General features: G+C 46.0%; 2 protein-coding genes across 9 annotated transcripts; one reads left to right on the top strand and one right to left on the bottom strand.

The window, feature by feature from the left end:
* Positions 1–118: 118 nt before the first annotated feature.
* Positions 119–6,041, top strand: LOC147006657 (nuclear transcription factor Y subunit gamma-like). 6 transcript variants are annotated; one of them, XR_015054675.1, is made up of 5 exons: positions 123–337; positions 2,356–2,445; positions 2,534–3,059; positions 3,256–3,353; positions 5,586–6,041. XR_015054675.1 is itself a non-coding variant. In XM_085868250.1 (3 exons), exons 1-3 carry the CDS (start codon positions 185–187, stop codon positions 2,711–2,713), a joined length of 423 nt encoding a protein of 140 aa, XP_085724376.1. In that variant the 5' UTR covers positions 123–184; the 3' UTR covers positions 2,714–6,039. The 6 variants fall into 6 exon arrangements, 1 of the variants encoding a protein (XP_085724376.1); XR_015054672.1 differs by having other exon boundaries at positions 119–337; positions 2,534–2,767; positions 2,905–6,039; XR_015054674.1 differs by having other exon boundaries at positions 2,534–3,353.
* Positions 6,042–6,572: 531 nt separating this feature from the next.
* On the bottom strand, positions 6,573–18,479 carry LOC147006656 (DEP domain-containing mTOR-interacting protein-like). 3 transcript variants are annotated; one of them, XM_085868178.1, is made up of 8 exons: positions 18,304–18,479; positions 14,939–15,063; positions 13,303–13,481; positions 12,560–12,718; positions 12,315–12,449; positions 9,369–9,439; positions 8,597–8,701; positions 6,573–6,959 (listed from the first exon to the last, which is right to left on the bottom strand). In XM_085868178.1, exons 2-8 carry the CDS (start codon positions 15,052–15,054, stop codon positions 6,684–6,686), a joined length of 1,041 nt encoding a protein of 346 aa, XP_085724304.1. In that variant the 5' UTR covers positions 15,055–15,063; positions 18,304–18,479; the 3' UTR covers positions 6,573–6,683. The 3 variants fall into 3 exon arrangements, with proteins under 3 accessions (XP_085724304.1, XP_085724303.1, XP_085724305.1); XM_085868177.1 differs by having other exon boundaries at positions 18,369–18,457; XM_085868179.1 differs by lacking the exon at positions 8,597–8,701 and having other exon boundaries at positions 18,369–18,457.
* Positions 18,480–19,427: the final 948 nt, after the last annotated feature.

Raw genomic sequence — 19,427 nt, 5'->3', positions numbered from 1 at the left:
TCTCTCTCTCTCTCTCTCTCTCTCTCTCTCTCTCTCTCTCTCTCTCTCTCTCTCTCTCTCTCTCTCTCTCTCTCTCTGTCTCTCTCCTCGGGCCTTGTTCGAAATGCTTGTGCATCAATGTTAATGATTATGTTCTCCAGTTGTGATAATTAATTTGGGAACGCAAGAAAAGCCTGACTATTTGATGAATGATACACACCTGGGAGTAACTCCACCTTCGATGTTCTTCACCGTTCCCTTGAACCAGAGGAACGACATTGCCACGGCCATCAGCAAGGTGAACCGGTTCGACTTTCTCATCGACATCGTTCCCCAAATGAAGCCCAGGAAATTGAAGGTGCTCAAGTTATTTGAATTCACATCGCTACCTGTGAATTCATTTATTTATTTGTTTTTTTTTTGCAGCATACTGATCTTGCAATTTATCGCTCATACGCTCCGACGAGTCCATCCTCGATGTCCACTCGGCGCAAGACGACGTGGGCACACACTGGCAGCGTGTGAGGCTGTAAACATCCTTGAATGGAAGCTGTGTCCATGCTGAGCTTTCATTCCGATGTTTGTTGCCTCCACCTGCACCACCTCATCTCAGAACCACCCGAATCACTTATCGGTGACATGGCGTTTCACGGTTGCTTGTCGTAGATGTTTTCCGTTCCTTCTGAAGGTGTCCGCCAACTTGTCCAGTTCGATGACAGGAAGCAAGGCTTCTCACATTGGTGACTTGTGCACTGGTTTGTGAAGGTTTTTGGGACCGGTGGATTCTAATTGGCCGTCATCATTGTGTCCGAGGCTCTATGAACATCCTTCGCTCGCAGCTCGCACACAGGCATCAAGCTGGAGTGGGGGGTGTTCACAGCACTTCACTTCACTTCACACTGAGCATCCTCTTACATTTTGGCCACGGACTCGTCCCCACCGTCCCCTCTTGCCATCCCCATTTCCATTCGACTCGTTTGGCCGAGGCATGGAATCTGCGGAGTTGTTTACGTTCTCCTCCAATTCATCGAGCTGATCGCTTCAACGCTCGCATATTGTAATTGAACGACATTGTTCAGCGGTTATTGAATTTGAACCCCCTGAGACTATTTACATATCACATACCCAAGATTGTGAACTTCTCAAACCCACTTCTACCACTAAAGTTTTGAGGCTTTCAGGAATCGAACGTCGAGAGGTTAAAAATATCACTCTTGGACGAACAGCCAGATACGTGCTTGAGATTTATCTTTTGATTTGTTCCCTCATATCTTTGCGACATCTTCCCTTTCCAAGGAATCCTTGATGTGGACCGGGCACTTTTCAGGACCCACCTTCCGTACGTCTGCAGCATTGAGGAATTTGTGCGTCAACCTCCTGATGATGTACTCAGGGTATCCGCTCTCACCGAGGATGCCGGCAATCTTGTCCATCTCGGTGTGAAGGAGTTATAACATGTCCTCTTCACTCGACTCACCAGTACGTCGATCAAACGAATGTTGCATCTCCAGAGGTTCTGGATTTGGGCAGTTTCACGAGGAGGGGGTTACTGGTGCGTTGTGTGTGCGTCCTGAAGATACCTGGTGGGGACAAAACACGGAGAGGGCAGAGGATGCAAGACCAGAAAATGAGGCGGAAGAAGACAGAAACCACCGACCTGTCGGAGATGGTGAAGTGACCGGCCCGTTGACTCGGCTTCATCGTGAGACGTTCCAATGATCTTGAAAGCCTCGGTTTCCATGTGTCATCAAGATGTGCGTCAGTGGAGTCAGCCCAGAGGGGGAGAGCAGAACTCAAAGCTGCGGATAAAAAACCTCGCAGGTGGATCGGAGCTCAGGTGTGCCAGGGAAGGACTTTGTACGACCGGGGAAGCCCAGTTGGCGTCTGGCATTGGAAGCCAACTTTGAGATGTGGTTTGTCTAAGAGAGATCCTGGCTGAGAGTGGGAGTGTGGGAGAGTGGGATTTCTCAGGATTTAAAGACATATTCCAAGTGTTTGACCAGTTTGTGATTTTTGTCAACGTCTGGGGAGAGGGAAGAGGTTTCTGGATAGGTTTTGGGACCGAGAAGATGGACGGGATGGCCACAGATGGGACTGGTTTAACGGGTAGCATCAGAAAGATGAGGTGTTTCGGTGATCCTGCATTCGAATAAATGGAGTCAAGCCATTCATTACAAATTGTCGTGGCTGCAAATTGATTTGTGAGTTGGCCTGTCCAACATCCCCGGATCACATCGAATTGCTGCGGCTGTTTTTTCATGGCCAGGTAATCCCAGCATCGTTCCCACCCTCTTGTCACCCTTGGCCATCTCCAGGAAGGGGTGCGACGGGTGATGGCCCAGGAATGTGCGCAGAATTTTTTTTTCCCTGCCACAGGGTCAGACGGTCCGAAGCGGCACGCGGCAGGAGAATGCGGCACAAGGTGTCCAGACGCTGCAGGCCGTTCCAACTGTACAGCAAGTACAGGTCTGTTTGTTTCTCCATATCTTTGAATCACACAAGTGAGTGATTGACCGTTTATTTTAAATTTATCCGTTTGTTCTTCCCACCCCAGGGGTCTGATGAGCAAACCGTGCAAATTTTGGCTCCGCAGGAAGCTGGAGGTTCCGTCTCCGGAGCTGGGCAAACCATGCAGGTGATGCAACAGGTTGTCACGAGCACCGGCAAGATTCAGCTCGTCCCGGTTAGGGCACTTCACCCGCTCATCACTCGATGCTTAACCTCGGTCAAGTGATCAGAGCAGCTGTTGCAGTGGTTATCCAGCTACTCGATGGACAGACGTATCCAGGTTGCGGTTAATGGCCAAACATCCAAACCAACTCCCATTAATGCATCAGCACCTCAAGGATCAATTCTTGAGCCCACCTTGTTTTTAGTCTCCATGAACGATCTGTGTGACAAATGCAAGGTCATGTCTCTCGGTAGACGACTACCAAGTGAGCATCCTCCAGAGTTCTTCATGGGCGGCAAGCCCTTGCGAGCACGTACACCACGAGCTTGACATACATGGAGTCAGGTTCTCCCGGACCTTGGGTTTCCAGTCTCACGTGAACTCCATCGCCGTTAGAGCCGGACAAAGAGTGAGTGCCCGTCGCGGTGTTGCTCCATACTTGGATCCGCTTGGCCGAGCCCAAGTGTACAAAGCCCATGTCCGGAGCACAGTGTAATATGCTTCCCTCGTATGGATGTCTGCAAGTGCCGTGTGTCTTAAAAAGCTGGATGACGTGGTGGTGTTTGAATTTTTTTGTCCCCTCGTTATTCTCCACCTTTTGCCAGCGATACCAGATCCAGCAAGCGATGCTGCCCACTGGACAGGAGGAAACTTCCTGCAGCGGGACCCTTCGACCGACGCACAGTCAGTAGCCATTGATCAGGTGCAGCAGTGAGACCCGCTGGGACTTATTGGCAAATGAAACGAACCTTTGGAGGTGCAGGATGATAGTGTGTGAAGTGTTGCCATTTTGGATGCCTTTGATCAGTCCCAAAGCATACGTTCAATGCCGCCATCTCCCGTAACTCATTCTTCCTTCGACAACCGACCAATTTCCCCGGTGTTGTCCACCCTGCCAAGCCATTGATCTCCCCTGGTCGATAACGTCATCATGTTAACCATGAAATGCCAGGCCTGTCTCTTGGCCTTTGTACCTTGCGAGGTTGGGAGGGGTTGGTTGGTTGAGAATTGAAGTGAATCAAGGGAAGGCCGAAGACACTTTGTGGATTGACATGTTAGTGTTCGATTTTATTTTTGGATTATTTTTGTGGGTGGGGGTGTTAGGCAAAGGGTTTGGGTATGGAGGAGCTGTTGCAGCCCTTTGTTGTTGTCAGGTATGGATGTCAGGTGCGACTATTGATTGGCCACATATGGTCCATATTTAAACATTTGATTCATTTAAACATTCGGTAATTGCATTAATCAGTTGTCCGGATTCAAACCAGTCACCGGTGTCCTTGCTGTCTTAAAATGCATTTTACGCAAAGCCTACATGGCTCCTGCCCTTTCCATAAACAAACTTCCAGCAGGCAACTGTTATGAATTCCAGCCCTTGAAACCACAAGACTGTTTATGAATATGTGCCAGCTTTGTCTGGCAGCCCGCTTACAACCGTGGGAGAGTTATTGGATTGCCAAACTTCCCCGAGGGTGTAGGGAGGGGGGGAAGCCCACTTGCACCTTTGTTTCTTGCTTTGCCTTGCTTTTCTCCGCCGAGGAATAGGTTTTTACATATGAAAGTTTGTAGTGTGATTTTTAGTGTGGTACAGGGTCTGACTGCTGTGGTCATTATCATACTCATGATAATGTTTGCATGTGACATTAATCAGAAAAGTGATTTTCACAAACCTTTTACCGGATTGGTTGTCAAATACATACAAAATGGAGGTAGTTTATGGTAACCGTGTTAGTTACTTTGAAACGAAGCTCAGAAAAAAAAAGAACTCATTGGGAACGAACCACCATGTTCCTTTTTGTTGTAATTGATAAACTTTTGTTTGGAGATTACAAATTAAGAAACCTTTTACCTTCGGACCTTGTTAATCTGTTAATTGAGGATAGGAAAAAGTTACTGAGAATTGATTCAAGATAATAATATCTTAAGTTAAGTTACTTACATAATGTTGAAAAACGGTCTCTGTTATTATACACTACATATTAGAAATCAAGCTATAATGGAAAACAGCATTGTATTTACATAATATAACCATAATGCAGAATGACTGAAAGAATGGCGAGACCAACAGCAATCATGAAATCAATAAAATGTAATGAGGAATTGTACCAAGTATTGTAACCGGATTGCTCTCACTGATTAGGAGCTGTTACTGACCTGACTGTAATTTAAATAAAATGACTCTACAATTTGTGGAAAGACAAACAAAAGGATAAACGAGAATTATGCGGAGTACAGAAGACATGACCATGAAATAAATGTTACATCGGTCAAAATAAAATAATTATATTATCGAAAAGAGTGCAATGACACAACAAGCCAATTTAAATATTACCTTTGTTATCTGTCTTCTGATTAATTGGACAAGTGCATGATTTTTATTGAGTGGTGCTTCTTGTACGTTTACTTGAGTAAGTTGAGGTATTACTAACACTGACTTGACCATCTTTCATCAGCACAGAAGTGCCAAGTTAGCTGGGAAAATAAATAAATAATGGCAGTTGCTCTGGAACTGTTTGTGAATGAAACTGCGGATTGTTTAGCAGATAACGATTGCAAATGTTAAAATGGTAACTGTGAAAAATCGAATCGCGTTGGATTCGGTACTTGAAAGAAGGAGCTAACTTTCATGTTTTTGTATGGATGATGGAATATTTTGGTGTCAAGAATTATTGATTGCAAATTAGAACCCTGAGAGAGACTGTTTGCTTTTACATGGAAATAGCAAATGAGATTAATGTTTTGAGTGTACGTACAACTGGGATTTCTGTATATTTTAGCATGTCGTTTTGGGAAATAACAAGGAAAGGGATTAAAATATTGATGTGACAAATAATGCAAGTTAAATGCTTCTACAAGAACCTTTGTTAGTCTTTTTGAAATATATGAGCCCATGAAGTTTATTGATTGGTGTTTAATTGAAGCTTTGTTTGTTTCGGAGTGTTGAGAGCAGTTTTTGATGCAATGTACGATTTCGTCTCGTGGAGCTTTGGGAGAACTTCAACTGAAAGATTGGACGACTTGCAGCAGGCAACTGTGACGAAAAGTTTCAGCAGGAAACTGTTATGAATTCCAGCCCTTGAACCCTCAAAGCTGTTTATGAATATGTGCCAGCTTTGTCTCGCAGCCCGCTTACAACCGTGGGAGAGTTCTTGGATTGCCAAACTTCCCCTGGGGTGGAGGGAGGGGGAGAGAAGCCCACTTGCACCTTTGTTTCTTGCTTTGCCTTGGTTTTTTCTCGGCCTCGGAATGGGTTTTTATATATGAAAGTTTGTAGTGTGATTTTTTAGTGTGGTACAGGGTCTGACTGCTGTGGTTGGTCCCTGTGCCATCTCCGCATGCATGCGCTGTGCCGCTTCAATAAACCGCATACTCGAGAATCTTCTGTTGACTCCCCTCAATTCTTGGCCGGGATTGAAGGGTCTTCATCACAGTTGTGATTTGATTTCATGTATTTTTCGAAGTCTGTGTTTGGCGGATTAAAAGATTCGGTGCTAAGTTAAGGGTTTAAATTTCCATTGTTCTCTCATCGGACTCTTTTAAAGGGACCAATCGGTTGTTCAACGAAAAAAATTTGATAATCCGTATTTGCCCGGGTCATCAAGGTGGAGGATTTATTTATTTTTATTTTGATAGGTTGGTGCCCGAGGTATGGGGAAACATTATACTTGTTCTTTTAATCGCCATTTTGAAAGGGCAACCAAAGAATCCCTATCCGGATCTTCACTAAAATCGAATCTATTCGTCCTCGTCACACGTTCAACATGTCCACCAAGTTTCATCCGAATCCGTCCACAACTTGTTGAGATATCGTGCACACAGGCAGACGGACATACAAACGGGGCTGAAAACATGATCTCCGGTCCACCTTCGGGGGTGGAGGTAGTAAACAAAGTGTGAATTGAATTAAAATATATTTATTGGACACGTGATGAAAATACTGTACATGCTCGGAAACCTTCACATTAAATGAATTCCATTGAAAAGTTAATTTTCAATATGTTTCGGGTCAGGTTGGTGGTGGTGGTGGTGGTCGTCGTCAGATGATGAGGGATTTGTAGAGACACCAGTATTTCCTTCTTCCAGATTTCTTTCTAAAGAATGAATTGGTGTGTGTCGAAGAACGTGGAGGTGCGTTGTCGATGTCGGTTAAAACATCCATGGCTATCAAAGGAGCGGTGATGACCTTGTGCTGAATTTCCTCCATGACCTCCAACACGAGGGTGCGGGGGCTCCTGAAGATCATGTTCCTGACAGCGTGGAAATCCAAGTACAGCACACAAGATCTATTCACCGACACCACCAACTGGCCGACCTGCACACACAGACACACACTTTGCTGTGAAGGACGATATCACCGCGACCAAGTCATGGCCATGTCTTGAGATTCATCCTCCTTGTGTTGTGGACACGTGTCCACGGATTTTCAAACACAAACTTGTCATCATATTGAAGATATGTATCCATACTCGAATTTGTTGTACTTACTGGCAAATACCACCTGTCACTTCACGAACAGGAATACAGAGAGAGAGAGGAGGGAGATTGAGGAGATGGAGGGGGAAAGAGAGGAGGGAGGTCCTGTTTGTTTACAGGAGGAGAGGCGAGAGAAGGGAAGGCAGTGAGAGGTGAGTGGAAGGGAAGGCAGACGTGCGGTGGAGCATTTATTACGATTCATACCGTCTCATCAAAATGCTCCCTGCATAGAATAATGAAGATGGTAACAAAATAATGTCTGAAATCCATTTTCTCCCGGTCATCTATCTATAATTCCAGCAATGTATGTGTCTGTGTGTGTGTCTGTGACCGCTGTTTCTCGACAACCACTGTTCCGATCTAATTGAAACTTGCCAGGTATATTTTTGGGGACCTGAGTTTGTGCCTTTTCAAGGTTTGATATTAATCGGACAAGTGGTTCCCAAGTTATTGCCATTTATTTACCAAACCAATGACAGGACACGTGCTGCGTAGGTGTGGCCGATGGGGAAGGGGCGCCTTAGTTACCACGTCGTAGGAGTGGCAATGGTCAATGGCAGCGAATGTCATGGCAAGCAAAGACAGGGATGTAAACTTGATTTTAATTTGGATTTTAATTAATTCTGTGTGTGTAAGTATCAAAGCAGTTGTTACTTCAATGCAAGCGATAATTTGTGGAATGCATGTGAACATTCCGTACGGGCACGCACTACTTTTGGATAGTAATGACTTTCTGTCTTGTAATAATTTCTCGATTTCTTATGCGCATTTATACATAAACACAATGCCCCAATACAGTCGTCGTTTCCGAGAGCGAAGGAACGGCCTGTGTGGTTGTTTGAAAGTTGTTGTTTTTTTCCACGTACGGCCACGCACGTACGGGCACGTACTAGTACTATAAATACCGCATGGAGACAAACACTGCCCGGACACGTCCGGAGATAAACGCAGTCCGGAAACAAACACCGTCCAGAATCAAGACTTGGAGCGCCAAATGCACAAACAAACATACACACCAACACTTTGTTACTTACAGAAAGAATGTAAAGGAAGAAATATATAAAAGTATAATTTTCAGAAAAGTAAGAATTTCACAGGAGGGTTGGACGTGGCACTGGGAGATGTTTACACGTAACGTTGTTTCTCAAGAGATCATGAACGAGCTGTTGTAATAATCCCCTTTTACCGATCCCTAAACCCTGTCTATCCCTGACCTTACTGTACCTTGTCATTTACCTGCAACTTTAACATCCGGCCAATTAGCTCACACGAACCCTGAAAGGTAAGACGTTGTTTGTGTGTGTGTGTGTGTGTGTGTGTGTGTGTGTGTGTGTGTGTGTGTGTGTGTGTGTGTGTGTGTGTGTGTGTGTGTGTTTTACAGCTCCAAGTCCTGCTTCCTCTTTCTCCCATCCGTGAGGACGGGCTCTTTGCGAGTATCCATCATGGAAACGGTATTTCCCATTGTTAAATGCCAACCTTCATGCCAGCCAAATGTGCCGGTCCTTCGGGTTCAACACCTTGGATGTGGCAAGGGTGAGATCCACGCACGACAAGACCCCAACCAACTTCGTCTCCCAGCACCTGGCGGCACACGTACAGTCAGTACATGAGGGTTGTTACACTTTGGTATGAGACCACGATTAAAGCTCGGCCCATCGTGGTGCTTTGCAGGTGGGGGCACTGCGTCAGTATCGATGTATATATATATATATATATATATATATATATATATATATATATATATATATATATATATATATATATATATATATATATATATATATATATATATGTCATTAAGCCTGCCATCCCATGTTTCGCATTCGATTTTGGGAGAACTACCCCCCACGCCCAGCCAACACCCACCCCTCCCCCTCTATACATTGCAGGTCATTGAGCTGTGTATAAATAATCATTAAACGACTGATCTGTTGTTACCTTCAGGTGAATTACTCGGGCAGGTGTGTCAATAACTGGAAACTGAATACAGTATACATGGAATGTGAATCTGGCATCCCAGAAGTGCTCAGATGAGAACCCCAAACACGAGGCCAACCCCAAACCGTGCCCTCAGTGCAGTCAAGCTGTGTGTGTGTGTTGGTGTGTGTGTGTGTGTGTGTGTGTGTTGGTGTGTACCACTGCTTTGGACCATCAAATGTACGACTGTGGACAACACTGCCCTCAAGGTGTTCATCTCATCCCATCTTACCTTCGTCTCCTTCCTCAAGAAGACCGTGGTAAGACTCACCGTCAAAGTTTTTCTCAGGTAAGGTGCTCCAGGTGTCAACAGCTCTGCTACCGAGACGGGTCTCTTCAGCACTGTCAAGGTGGACAAGACGGTAGGGGGAGCAGGCAGCAGCAAATCGGAGGTTCAGCGGTTGCGTTGACGTCACAAATGTTTCCATGACCTCCAATATTGTCTAAACGTGTTAACATCCTCTTGGCTTGACAGATTCCACAAGTTTTAACTGATAACACAACACGTGACCCATCTCCTTGGACCCACGGTCTTTTGTTTTCGCACGACACAAAAACACTCGGACCAGTTTTCTCGGCCTAAGCACCGATGCACCGATGGGGTAAAGAGTAAGCTTTCCAAATTTACAGATGACACAAAGCTTGGAGGTGAGGTGGATATCAGAGGGGGGTGGTGATCAGATCCAGGAAAGTATTGATACTTGCATGGATTGGGCAAAAGATTGGCAGATGGAATTTAACCTGAGCAAGTGTAAGGAGTTGGGGATGGGAAAGATCAATGAAAAAAGAGATTACAGGGTGTAAGGGGTAATTTTGGAGCGTGTCACCATAGGAGAAGGATCTGGGGGTGGTAATAGATACAGGAGGTAAGCAGGCAGCACAGGGCAAGGCAGATTTAAGGAAAGCAAATCGGGTTTTAGTGTGTAGTTATGGTCACCACAATTCAGGAAGGATATAGATGCCATAGAGAGGGTTCAGCGTCGCGCTACTAGATTGATTCCGGGCCGAGCGAGACTCAGCTATGAGGAGCAGCTGAAGGAGACAGGGCTTTGTGCACTAGAAAGGAGACGGTTACGTGGAGATATGATGGAGATGTTTAAGACAATGAAAGTTGGAGATAAAAGAAGTGAAGATTAATTATTCAGCACAGTTGATAGTGATCGGACAGGGTCCAGAGCCTGAGAGTAAAGAAGAGGAGAGTTAAGATGATAGCAAGGCAGGGGACTTTTACTCAGTAGTTACTGCATGGAATGGTCTCCCTGGAAAGGTAGTGACAGCAGAAAAAAGTCGATAAGTTAAAAATCAGAATTAAATTGGAACCTGGAAGTTATGGAGATAGAGGGGGATGGGGATGTTGATGAGACTTTTCGGTAGTTTGAGTATTGATGGGTGATTGTGTATGGAGTGCTGTTGGTGGGGATCATGTCAAGGGGGTTTGTGTGGTTGATGTGTGTTTTTAAAGCAAGTCCATGCCCCCTCTCCGAGGGGAATAAAAGAAAAAAGATTTTTAAAACTACCGTACAATTTTTTTTGCTAAAGCAACAAAAAATAGAAAAAGAGAAAGAAAAATTATTTCATTGATTAAATTTATTTTCTTCTTTCCATTTTCTGCCTCTGATCTTGTGCAGATGGGTTGGTGTGGTGTTCGCGCAGGCATGATGGGCTGAATGGCCTCCACCTGTGTTGGATTTCCTTGTTAGTCTTCTGACAGTGGTCTCAGGCTGAGGATCAGCTTGTGCAAGACAAGGACATTAACATGGATAGGACGAGGACGTTGAGAGCAGTCAGTGAAGATATAAATACATTACAAGGACATTCAGAGACAACAGACAAATAGACGCACGAAATAGGCATTCCTGAATCGTGAGATGTCCATAATGAAGAGTTTCAAACAAAGTTAGTGAAGAAGAGTTTTTTGGGGTTTTTTTGCATAATCGACAGTGATAGGACCAGGGTCTGCAGCCTGAGAGTAAAGAAGAGGAGAATTAGGACAGCAGTAAGTTAGGGGTCTTTCACTCGGAGAGTAGTTCCGTACTGTTGTTTCCCTGCGCAACCAAAGGGAAAAGCGGAGTTAAGCAATTCGTTCACTTCTGTCTGTCCATCTACAAAGGTCCGTTTACAATGGACAAACAACTCAATTTCAAATCGAATGTTACAATTTGAAAACGAACTTGCAGTTTAACAGTACTTTGGCTCTCAATTCATCCTGGACACGTGCGCGCGCAGAGAGCTTCGGCTCTGAGTGCAACACAATTGACCTCGTTAAAGTCCATGAACTAATTTAAATTAATAGATTAACTGAAACTTCTCCCGACACTGGGGACGGGTACTTTTGCCAGTACATGTCAGCGTACGAGCAAAAGTATCCGTACTGAAGCGTATGGAGTACACCGAAGAGTGAAGTCTCCTCGTGTCATACCGTGTGATCTTTGTGTCAGCTCCATTAATTGCAAAAGGTAATTATAATTACAAAGCACCTGCCTTGACTCCAATGTTCGAGGAATAACAACCAGCATGTCAGCAACAGGAAGGAAACAAATAATTATTGATGGAGGTGTGGAAGAAATAATTATATTAAAAGTACTCAAAATTGTCATTGTGCTGGTGTTTTATAAATTTAAGTTTTATGCTACAAGTCGAATTGGCCGTCAGTTGTCCTTCCCTTTGCCAAGAGTCTTTTGCCCGAAATGTTGATAAAATGTCTTGTTGTGGAGCGGTGTGACCCGGGCTGAAAACAGCAAACTTTTGCCGGAATTACGTCGTGTGCTTCTCACCTAGAAGACACGGACTGCAGTTAAAGATAACAGCCCCTTCCCCTCTCCCATGAAAGTATAAATGCCTTGAAATGTAATCTTGTTTTAGTGCAAGCACATGTCGATGTATACCATCTCAGTGGGTAGTACTCCAAGAGAGTGCAAGCACGTGTGATGTATACCATCTCAGTGGGTTGTACTCCTTGGGACTGACCAAGTACCAAGTTAGTATAATAAAACTCTGATGTAATGTACTTTCACGTTGTGGGAAATTAATTAATCGGTGTCTTTGATTTGAGTCAGTTCAACGGTGTCTTTTGAAAAGTAAGAGAAATAAAATAGAACCAGTTAAAGTTCCACAACAAAAACTGAGGAATTCTAAACGATCACAACGAGACTTCAGAAGTCAACAATCAGGCCGAAAATTCCACATCAGAGGGAATTCGTGAACAGGTGCAACATACCTGAGTGAGGGTTGCGGAGAACGGGTGAGTTGTGATTAAGGGAAGGATTTACACCCTGAAGAGCAATCCTTCGGGGGCAGCTGCTCAAGTCGCTTTGTCCTTGCCCCACCGACTCCTCGTCTTTGACTTTACTCTCTGCGTGATAGCCCAATCGTATAAACACACACACACAATTGCACACACCATGCATACACCATCGACACACCATGCACAGACACTGCTGAATGAATGTGGTGCTCCCCAACCTGAGGTTAAACTTGTCCAGACGTCTCCATTGGTCCGGTCTTGGTGCTTCGGGCTCTGAATGGCCGCACGGGGGGAGATGGCCACGTCGGTGGACAGCAGGTGACGCAGACAGAATTGATAAAGCACTGTGCTGTCCAGGAATGGCTGTTTGTTGGATACTGCGGACAAGAGATGTACAAAGTCATGCCACACATACTTCGGAGAAAGGATCCCTCGGTCCATCCTTCCATCCTTCACCAGAGCTTTTTCATTCACCAATTCACTATTTGAGATATAGAGGGGGAAATAAATTTATTTATAAAAATGAATGCGATGAACAGAAATGTTGCCTCGTCTGGATTCGGACAGTCACATCGTGTGTAATCAAACAGCGCCATCTAGTCTGGACTCTTATTGAGTCATCTATTGTGGAGTCGGACAGTCTATTCTGGACTCAGACAGAGACGTCTACTCTGGAGTCAGACAGAGACGTCCAGTCTCGAGTCGTCAGAGTCCCAGACAATTGGAAGTTGTCCAGAATTTGGTGGAACAAAACATCTGAACTCGATCCTTGGAATGTGATCCGAAAAATAGTGTGTGGTTTGGGTTTTGGGAGGACTCTGGTTTACCTTCTAAACCCCACGGATGGAGATGACAACCAGCGAGAGGGGCATGAGGAGGACTCACCGATACCACCATCTGAACTACCGGTAGTACTGAGATGAGGTGAAGTGGAAAGAACAGAGGAATGTGCGGAACGAACCGTGTTGGATTATTCTTTGCTCCAACATCCGGTTTCCGAACGTCGTTGCCGCATCTCGATCGGGCGCCACCTCCTCCATAACTAACCAGTCCACAAACTCACAGCCGAAGAAAGCCATGTGGAAATAGTTCCCGCCTTCCCGGTGCGTGCGCAAGAGCGGCGTGTCGGCCATCTGCATTCTGCCAGAGAAAACAGCTCGAGTCAATGAGGCTACACTTCCGGTCAACCATTAGAGAGCTCAGGTGAAGGTGACAGAGATTCTCAGTTCACACTGAGCAAAGCTTTCTGAAGCATCCCTGAAAACTCAGATCATTTCCCAGAGCCCAGGTCGACCAACATGGGCATCATCATTTCTGGTACAGACGACACACTCATTAGAAGGTGTTTTTCAAAGGTGTGTGTTGGTGGTGGAGATGGTAAAGTGTAAACAAATAAATAAATAAATAATTTTTTTAAAAATCACTGCTCACCTACACTGATTCATTCCTCTTTTTCTCACCTGTAGAACCAACTTCCACATTCTCTTCAATCTCGTTCTTCCCTCTAGATTTTTAAGACAGCTGTTCACCACAATTTCAGATCGTCCTCAATCCAAAACCATGAGCTTGTCGATGATCCTCGTTCACCCCCACCCCAATCCCTCCTCCTTCCAATTTTCCAGTTTTCCTTCCTGCCTTAAAACACAACACTTACCTAGGTTTCATCCGAATCCATCCACAACGTTTTGAGATATCATGATCTCTCAACGGTGAAGATTGACCAAAAAAAATAACAATAATAAATGATCGGATCCTGATCCGGATCTTCACCAAAATCGAATCAGTTCGTCCTTGTGACACACCCAAACCTCTCCACTAAATTTCATTTCAATCCGGCCAGAACGTTTTTAAGATCTCCTGCTCACAGCCAAACAAAACAGGGGTGAAAACATCATGTCCGTCCAATCTTCGGTGATGGAAGGAGTAAAATCGACCTCGAGAGTTCACGGAACACCTTCACCACGCAGTCCTGAGAAAAAGGACGCGGGAAGGGTGTCCGCAACTCTCGCTCGTTGCATTTCCGAGCACGATCCATGTTTCCGACGAGCCACGATTTTGTCTCAATCTCGATGTCTCCGCAGTGTCCGAGTATATAATTAAATTGTAATAAAAATAAAAGTTTGACAAGCTGGAGAAGGAAAGGAAACTTTTTTTCAGAAGTTTCCCACCGGTGATGCACCGTCTTTCGTGGCACACGTTCAATTAGTTCTTCGCACCCGTTGTTTGTGTCCTTTGTAACGTCCTTAAAAACGGGAAGTTTCCTGTTTGGAATGATTTTCGATTTTTGTTTGAGTGTCAGACAGGCAGACGGAGTAAAACAAATCCCTTATTCGTCTGTGCGCGTGCTCGGGACAAGACTCCGTACAATTTTTCCAAATTCAGATCCAAATTCCTGCTGAACAGCAGCTTTGTGTTCTGATTCATGTTCTCCAGTCCTCAAAATATATAATTCAATTTAAATTAAGTACACCAGTTCCTCGACGTCTGTAGACAGACAGACAGACAGACAACGCTTCACCCAGGTGCTCCGGGCCGTGACCACGCGTCCAGTTCAAAGATGGATCGTTTGTAGATCAGGGGATCAGTGAAGGATGTACCTCTCATAAATGTGCCACCGTGTCAGGAAAGCTTCCACACGGGGATCCAGTGGGAAGTACACATCGTCCTCGCAGAAGTCATGCGGGAACTCGGTCTTCCAAATCCTCGCGCTCATCACGGACTGCTGCAGAAAAAGAAGAAGAGTAATTATTCGGTTTAGTGCGGGGAAGGATAACGAAAAGTAAGCATAAGCATAGTCGGCCATTGTGTACTTGACCAAATTCCTTGTCCCGACATGATGTGGATGGCACGTCACATTTGGGCTCATCCTGCTGGCTTTGGCACCGAAACAATTTTTTTATTACGGACCTTCGGCATCAAAAAACTCCGCATACCGAAGAAACAGTTAAAAAATGGAGCACCGCGCCGCCATTAGAGCATTAAAATTGCATCAGATGTGGCGATAAATGGGAATCGTTGCTCCCAGCTTGTCGGCTCAATGAGAGAAGAGGCCGATTGCATTTTTGCCTCCTCCATCCCTACCCCTGTTTGAATCCCGTACAATGGGGGAAGCACGGTAATTTTGTGCGTCGACGGACATCGAAGCCTGTCCACCGGGAAAAATGACAGAACCGTCGGAAAGTGTCCGGAAATGAAAATAAATAAATGCAGCTGAGCGACCCGAGACAATGGGGAAGCACGCGCGGTTCGTTACCCTCACCGAATAGAGGGTATTGTGTTTGGGGTCCGTTTGTCTGTTTGTTTCTTGGTGGAAAAAAAATCTCTTCTTTGGTACCAGGTCTCTTCGGAGAATCCTTGGCTGTCGCTGGTCGGACTTTGTGTCCAACGAGCGGTTGCTGAGAGAGACTCCAATGAGATTCGTTACCTGCATGGTCCGTGAGCGTCAGCTGTGGCTGTATGGACAGGTGACTCGTTTTCTTGATGCTGATCCTGCTCACCAGATTCTCTCAGAGAGGGAGCCTCGTGGGTGGAGGAGGCCGATGGGCAGACCACGTGACTCGTGGTTGCAGCAGGTTGATCGGCATCTCGAGGAGATGGGGATGGGCCAGGTACCTGCCTGCGGGGACGGCCAGACGGAGGCTCCTGGAGTACCGGAGGAAAGTGGACGCGGCGACGCGCTGCTCCGCCGCACGCCCCCATACCTGACCTGACCTGACCTGACCTGACCTGATGCTTGGTCCCCTGCATCGCTGCTCACAGTTTTAATGACGTCTCTTATTAATTACGTAACACATCAGAACACAAACCTCACACAAAACAAGTCCTGCCGAGGGTGTGCAATCGCCGATTGTTCGGTGTCTTGTTGCTTACAATGTGTAATCGTTCCCCATTAATAACATGATGAAAGAGTCACTTCCTCCAGTTCCTGGGTGTTACGTGCTGCACCAAACGTGGAGGATTCTCTTTTTCTTTGGAGTTATTTTTTCAAGTATCTTCCAATCAATAAATGTGTGTGTGTGTATGTGTGTGTGTGTGTGTGTGTGTGTGTGTATGTGTGTGTGTGTGTGTGTGTGTGTGTGTGTGTGTGTGTGTGTGTATGTGTGTGTGTGTGTGTGTGTGTGTGTGTGTGTGTGTGTGCGTGCGTGTGTGTGTGTGTGTGTGTGTGTGTGTGTGTGTGTGTGTGTGTGTGTGTGTGTGTGTAAGTCAGCTGCGGAGATAACTTATATTCTTACACTCTGCACTCGTGTCCAGAGAGTGGGAATCCCCAAAGCAACATGCACTCATCGAGGAGGGGGGGGGGAGTCTGGAGGGAGGTAGGGGTCGAGGTAGGGGAGGGGTGGGAGGAGAGACCCCCACGGGTACCCCTGCTGGTAAAGAGCTCTTTTAAAAGCAACACGTGGTGTAAACTGTGAACATTTCTCGATATTATCACATTGAACCAAAAAAACATTTTAACTTTATTTACTAAAACATCAGTCACGTGATACCATGGGTTCTCGTCCTTGGAGGTGGTTGTGCACCAAGAGAAAATAACGAGGTGAGTGAGCATATCCGTGCAGCGCACGACCATCATTAATAAACGAGGTGCCACACCCTGAATGGACACGAGGAGGGGGATGAGGGCGGCTCGAGCGGCCGAGCATCACGACAAGGGAATGGTGAACTGCTCGTCTTCCTTCGGACACGGGGACATCGACAGGGACACGGACACGTGTTACGGAGAGAGAGGTCAAACTCGTCCTCTAAAACGAGGCGTTTGTAAAAGGTTCGATCGCTTCGAGATTCTGGAGGAAGAACAATAACATGAAACAATGAAACAAACTTAAAACTCTCAAATTAAAACATCCAACGACTCACCTTGGAATGTAACAACAATGGGAGAACCAAGAACCACCACGAACCAGTCTACTCCACGTGCACTCGTAAACACACACACACACACACACACACACACACGTAAACACACACACTTACACACACACTCGTAAACACACACACACACACACACACTCGTAAACACACACACACACCCACACTCGTAAACACACACACACACACACTCGTAAACACACACACACACACACACTCGTAAACACACACACACACACACTCGTAAACACACACACACACACACTCGTAAACACACACACACACACACACTCGTAAACACACACACACACACTCGTAAACACACACACACACACACACTTACACACACTCGTAAACACACACACACACACACTCGTAAATACACACACACACACACTCGTAAATACACACTTATACACACTGCACTCCTCCCCATCGCTCCTATGTACCCGGGAAGCTCCTCCCCTCCCCATCGTTCCCACGTTCCCCGCTCCTCCCTTCCCCCATCGTTCCCACGTTCCCGTCTGACTCCTCCCTTCCCCCATCGTTCCCACGTTCCCGTCTGACTCCTCCCTTCCCTCATCGTTCCCACGTTCCCGTCTGACTCCTCCCTTCCCCCATCGTTCCCACGTTCCCGTCTGACTCCTCCCTTCCCCCATCGTTCCCACGTTCCCGTCTGACTCCTCCCTTCCCCCATCGTTCCCACGTTCCCCGCTCCTCCCCTCCCCCATCGTTCCCACGTTCCCCGCTCCTCCCTTCCCCCATCGTTCCCACGTTCCCCGCTCCTCCCCTCCCCCATCGTTCCCACGTTCCCCGCTCCTCCCCTCCCCCATCGTTCCCACGTTCCCCGTGTAACTCCTCCCCTACCCCCACCCCTCCCCCCCCCACATATACGATGAAGAACTCGAGTTGCCGGTGAAGGTTCATGTCGATCTTCCTCGGCGGACAGAGAGATCGAGGTTCGCGAAGGACAAGTTGAGGTTTCCCGTGTTCACCCTTCATCGGTGTTAACCCTGTGTGCTCTTTTTCTCCGACGAAGGGTGAACAACCGAAACGTCGGTCCATCTCGACCATTTCATGGCGGTTATCAAACCTCGATCAATATCCTCGACCTGTTCTCATTTCATTAGTTTTCCACCCCCGAGTATCCACTCGAACCGTCATGGAACCCCAGGGGATTCTGGTTCTGTTTCTTCCCCGTGTCCGCTCGGTGAACCACACGTGGGGAACCTCGGGATCTCCTTCGTATCAGCACTATGACGTATTGCTAACAGCACTATGACGTATTGCTCACAGCACTATGACGTGTTGCTCACAGCACTATGACGTATTGCTAAAAGCACTATGACGTATTGCTCACAGCACTATGACGTATTGCTAACAGCACTATGACGTATTGCTCACAGCACTATGACGTGTTGCTCACAGCACTATGACGTATTGCTAAAAGCACTATGACGTATTGCTAAAAGCACTATGACGTATTGCTAACAGCACTATGACGTATTGCTAACAGCACTATGACGTGTTGCTCACAGCACTATGACGTATTGCTAAAAGCACTATGACGAATTGCTAACAGCACTATGACGTATTGCTAACAGCACTATGACGTATTGCTAAAAGCACTATGACGAATTGCTAACAGCACTATGACGTATTGCTAAAAGCACTATGACGAATTGCTAACAGCACTATGACGTATTGCTAACAGCACTATGATGTATTGCTAACAGCACTATGACGTGTTGCTCACAGCACTATGACGTATTGCTAAAAGCACTATGACGTATTGCTAAAAGCACTATGACGTATTGCTAACAGCACTATGACGTATTGCAAACAGCATTATGACGTATTGCTGACAGCACTATGACGTATTGCAAACAGCACTATGACGTATTGCTAACAGCACTATGACGTATTGCAAACAGCACTATGACGTATTGCTAACAGCACTATGACGTATTGCAAACAGCACTATGACGTATTGCTAACAGCATTATGACGTATTGCTAACAGTATTATGACATGTTGCTAACAACACTATGATGTATTGCTAACAGCACCATGACGTGTTGCTAACAGCTCTATGACGTGTTGTTGGGCGAGCGCGCCCTCCGTCTGTCGCCATGGAAACGGGAGAATTAATTTATTTTCCTTCAGTGATCATTATTTAATTTTCATCTCCACGTTTTGCTGTTTCCAATCTCGTGA

Source organism: Eptatretus burgeri, unplaced genomic scaffold (assembly GCF_056783735.1).
Source record: "Eptatretus burgeri isolate ZD-2024b unplaced genomic scaffold, Ebu_testis_v1 Ebu_testis_scaffold_3157, whole genome shotgun sequence".
NCBI lineage: Eukaryota > Metazoa > Chordata > Myxini > Myxiniformes > Myxinidae > Eptatretus > Eptatretus burgeri.
Note: the sequence above shows the minus strand (reverse complement) of the source record. Positions and strands in the feature narration are given on the sequence as shown.

What these genes read in the sequence shown, in the direction of transcription:
- LOC147006657 (XM_085868250.1), top strand. Translation starts at nt 185, where the DNA reads ATGAATGATACACACCTGGGAGTAACTCCACCTTCGATGTTCTTCACC. An exon ending in TGAAGCCCAGGAAATTGAAG is followed by an intron (nt 338 to 2,355) that starts GTGCTCAAGTTA and finishes TCCCTGCCACAG; the next exon opens with GGTCAGACGGTCCGAAGCGG. An exon ending in CAACTGTACAGCAAGTACAG is followed by an intron (nt 2,446 to 2,533) that starts GTCTGTTTGTTT and finishes TTCCCACCCCAG; the next exon opens with GGGTCTGATGAGCAAACCGT.
- LOC147006656 (XM_085868177.1), bottom strand. An exon ending in CGGTGGCACATTTATGAGAG is followed by an intron (nt 13,482 to 14,938) that starts GTACATCCTTCA and finishes TTTCTCTGGCAG; the next exon opens with AATGCAGATGGCCGACACGC. An exon ending in GCAAAGAATAATCCAACACG is followed by an intron (nt 12,719 to 13,302) that starts GTTCGTTCCGCA and finishes TCTTGTCCGCAG; the next exon opens with TATCCAACAAACAGCCATTC.